Source organism: Vicia villosa, linkage group LG7 (assembly GCF_029867415.1).
Source record: "Vicia villosa cultivar HV-30 ecotype Madison, WI linkage group LG7, Vvil1.0, whole genome shotgun sequence".
NCBI classification, from domain to species: Eukaryota; Viridiplantae; Streptophyta; class Magnoliopsida; order Fabales; family Fabaceae; genus Vicia; species Vicia villosa.
In genome coordinates, this window is record NC_081186.1 from 76281639 (window position 1) to 76284987 (window position 3349).

General features: G+C 34.4%; 1 protein-coding gene across 1 annotated transcript; it reads left to right on the top strand.

The window, feature by feature from the left end:
* The first annotated feature begins 233 nt into the window (after nucleotides 1–233).
* Nucleotides 234–2751, top strand: LOC131617505 (glutamine synthetase nodule isozyme-like). The gene is made up of 5 exons (XM_058888785.1): nucleotides 234–387; nucleotides 809–848; nucleotides 1020–1123; nucleotides 1206–1254; nucleotides 1674–2751. The coding sequence occupies exons 1-5, from the start codon at nucleotides 314–316 to the stop codon at nucleotides 2475–2477; spliced, it is 1071 nt and encodes a 356-aa protein (XP_058744768.1). The 5' UTR covers nucleotides 234–313; the 3' UTR covers nucleotides 2478–2751.
* The last annotated feature ends 598 nt before the right edge of the window (nucleotides 2752–3349 follow it).

The window sequence follows — 3349 nt, forward strand, 5'->3', positions numbered from 1 at the left end:
GGAGGCCTTTTTTTTCCTTATAAAGGAAATATATTATTTATGATAGACATTATACGTATACATAAAATATTTTGTTATAACTAAAAATTTATTTAAAGAAAACTCTTAAATGTTTACCCGAAAAAAAATGTGAAACGTTTATCAAAAAAACCATCTAAAGTAACGGGGCAACACTCTTATTTTCTTATTTGAATGAAGGTGAAAACACACTATAAAAACCACACAAGTTTTTGCCGAATTCGTCGAACAAAAAGAGCAACAGCTACGAAACCAAACAAGAGAAACTCTGGTTTTCTAAGTTTTGATTTTGAATATGTCGCTACTCTCAGATCTAACAAACCTTAATCTCTCAGAAACCACCGAGAAGATCATCGCTGAATACATATGGTACGTTCGTTCACAAACTATGTTTTCCTCCGAAACCAACGAGAAGGCCATCGTTTTTATTTCTATATTTATTTATGTTTGCATGTATTTACTTTTTGTAGGAACGTTTTTTCAAATAAGTTTCATAATGAGTTTAATTTTTTTCCTTCATTTTCCATTTGATCAATCTTTTGTTCTTGTTTTTGTTCTTGTTTTTTTAGGTTAAGTAGTTTTGATATATAGTAAATGTTTTCCTTAGGCATGATTTCTTCAAACCCATAATTTTCTCAGAGTTAGTTTCTCATTTTGTTTACCAAATTATCATACTCCATGTTCACATAAAAATACTACGTTTACCTATGCATGTGACTTCTTCTTTTCTTTTTTCTGTATTTTTGTAAAATGTAACCACTCTTACCCCCTTTTATTTCCACTATTATAGGATCGGAGGATCTGGTATAGACTTGAGGAGTAAAGCAAGGGTAATTAATTTACTTCATAACTATGCAACAAAAAGTGACAAAATCATTTTCACTTTATGGCACATTTATTCTTTATTATTCTAAACACTATGACACATTTATGGCTTTTAAATTATAATAATTAGGAAACATTTAAAATTCATTTTAACTTTTGAATTGTTTTGAATATAGACTCTCCCTGGACCTGTTGATGACCCTTCTAAGCTTCCCAAGTGGACCTATGATGGTTCAAGCTGTGGTCAAGCTTCTGGAGAAGATAGTGAAGTGGTCATACAGTAAGCTTCTTTTCTTTTTTTATTTTCTTTCCATGTTTCATAAACTTTTGTTATTAATATTATTTATTTATTTATACAACAGTCCTCAAGCCATTTTCAAGGATCCATTCAGGAGGGGTAACAATATCCTGGTACATGTTTCTTCTTCTCTATTATGTTATGTAATTGTATATAATGATATATCAAATTTTTGAAGCCCTATATAGGTTTGAGGCCGGCTTTGAGGGCGAGCGGGCTTTCGCATATGCCGAAAATTTGTCATGGTTAAACCGTGTGGCAAAATAGAATTTCATAAGATATTATCAATGTTAAATCCTTGTGTTAACTTATATAGAGCCTCCAAAAATTTGAGATGTCTCTCTGAATGTTAATCGTAGTTGAACCGTGACAAATACTTTATAAGATTTTATTTAAACCGGATGTAACTTGACAAATTTTTGTGCCTTGGTCTGGCTGCACGCTCTCTCAAAGACGGCCCTGGTTGTATATATATGTTCACTAACATTACTATAAAAGAACAATTTTGTTGACGTTGAACTTGTGATTTTAGGTTATGTGTGATACTTATGCTCCATCTGGAGAACCCCTTGCCAGCAACAAAAGACATGCAGCTGAAAAGATATTCAGCCACCCAGATGTTGCTGCTGAAGAACCATGGTATGGTATTGAGCAAGAATACACCTTGATGCAGAAGGATGTTCCATGGCCTTATGGATGGCCCAGTGGTGGTTTTCCTGGACCTCAGGGACCATACTACTGTGGTATCGGTGCTGACAAGGCTTTCGGGCGTGACATCGTTGACGCACATTACAAAGCATGTCTTTATGCTGGCATTACCATAAGTGGCGTTAACGCAGAAGTTATGCCTGGCCAATGGGAGTTTCAAGTTGGTCCAGCTCTTGGAATCTCTGCCGGTGATGAGATTTGGGTTGCTCGATATCTTCTGGAGAGGATCACCGAGATTGCAGGAGCTGTTTTGTCCTTGGATCCTAAACCAGTGAAGGGTGATTGGAATGGTGCTGGTGCTCACACGAACTACAGCACGAAATCGATGAGGGAAGACGGTGGATATGAAGTGATTAAGAACGCGATTTCGAACTTGGAGAAGAAACACAAAGAGCATATTTGTGCTTATGGAGAAGGCAATGAGCGACGTTTGACTGGAAAACATGAAACTGCTGACATCAACACGTTCAAATGGGGCGTTGCGAATCGCGGTGCTTCTGTTAGGGTAGGAAGGGACACTGAGAAAGCAGGGAAGGGTTACTTTGAGGACAGAAGGCCTGCTTCTAACATGGATCCGTATATTGTTACTTCCATGATTGCAGAGACAACCATTCTCTGGAAACCTTGAACAGCTTTGGATTTGAAGTGATCATCATCACATTTGGATCTAGTTGTTTCTTCTTAATTATTATGGTATTGTTAGTACTAAGATGTGGATTTTTGTTTTTTATCAGTTTGTTTGTTTGTTTGTTTAGAATTTGTGTGTGAAGTCTTGTTTTGAGTCGCATGATGTTTAAGGAAGGCCTTGTTTGCTTGTGGTTTTGACTAGTTTGAATGAGTGGATTGTTTTACTATGTTGGTACTTGTTATGTTAAGTTTATATGAATTAAGCTTCTCATAAATTTGTCTTCGAAGTATTTGTTGTGGTAATGCATACATCTGAAATCATGTGCAATTCTTAGAAATGGTTGCTTTAAAATTTTGACAACATAATAGTGATTTTATGTATTTTAAAATTTAAACTAAACTTCTCCCCCTCTTCCATTTTGAATACAAACAAAAACGACTAAATTTTGTTCGGGTAGATTGACTCGCGGTTAGTAGGGAATTGATTCTCACATTGAGAGGTTGTGGATTCAACTCGTGCTAGTAAAATTATCTTCTGTATAAAACGACTTGGAAACTCATCTAAATTTTTTATAAATAAATAAATAATTTTTTATTTATTAAAAAATTAATTAACTATATTTTTTAGACATTGGAATAATTATTTTTTAAATACGAAAATAAAAAATAAAATAAATAAAATAGAAAAACACTGAATTAAAGATTTTAGGTGAAATTCCTTTTTTTTCTAAAGTATGGGACTTTGATCCCTGTTTTTTTTTTTAAGAAATGACGTGGTAAAATTTTGATTTAGAGTTAATTTTTTAGAAAATCGAGTTTTTACGCTAGATCACGTAAAGGCCAGAAACGCAGGAACACAAGGGTCGGAACGCG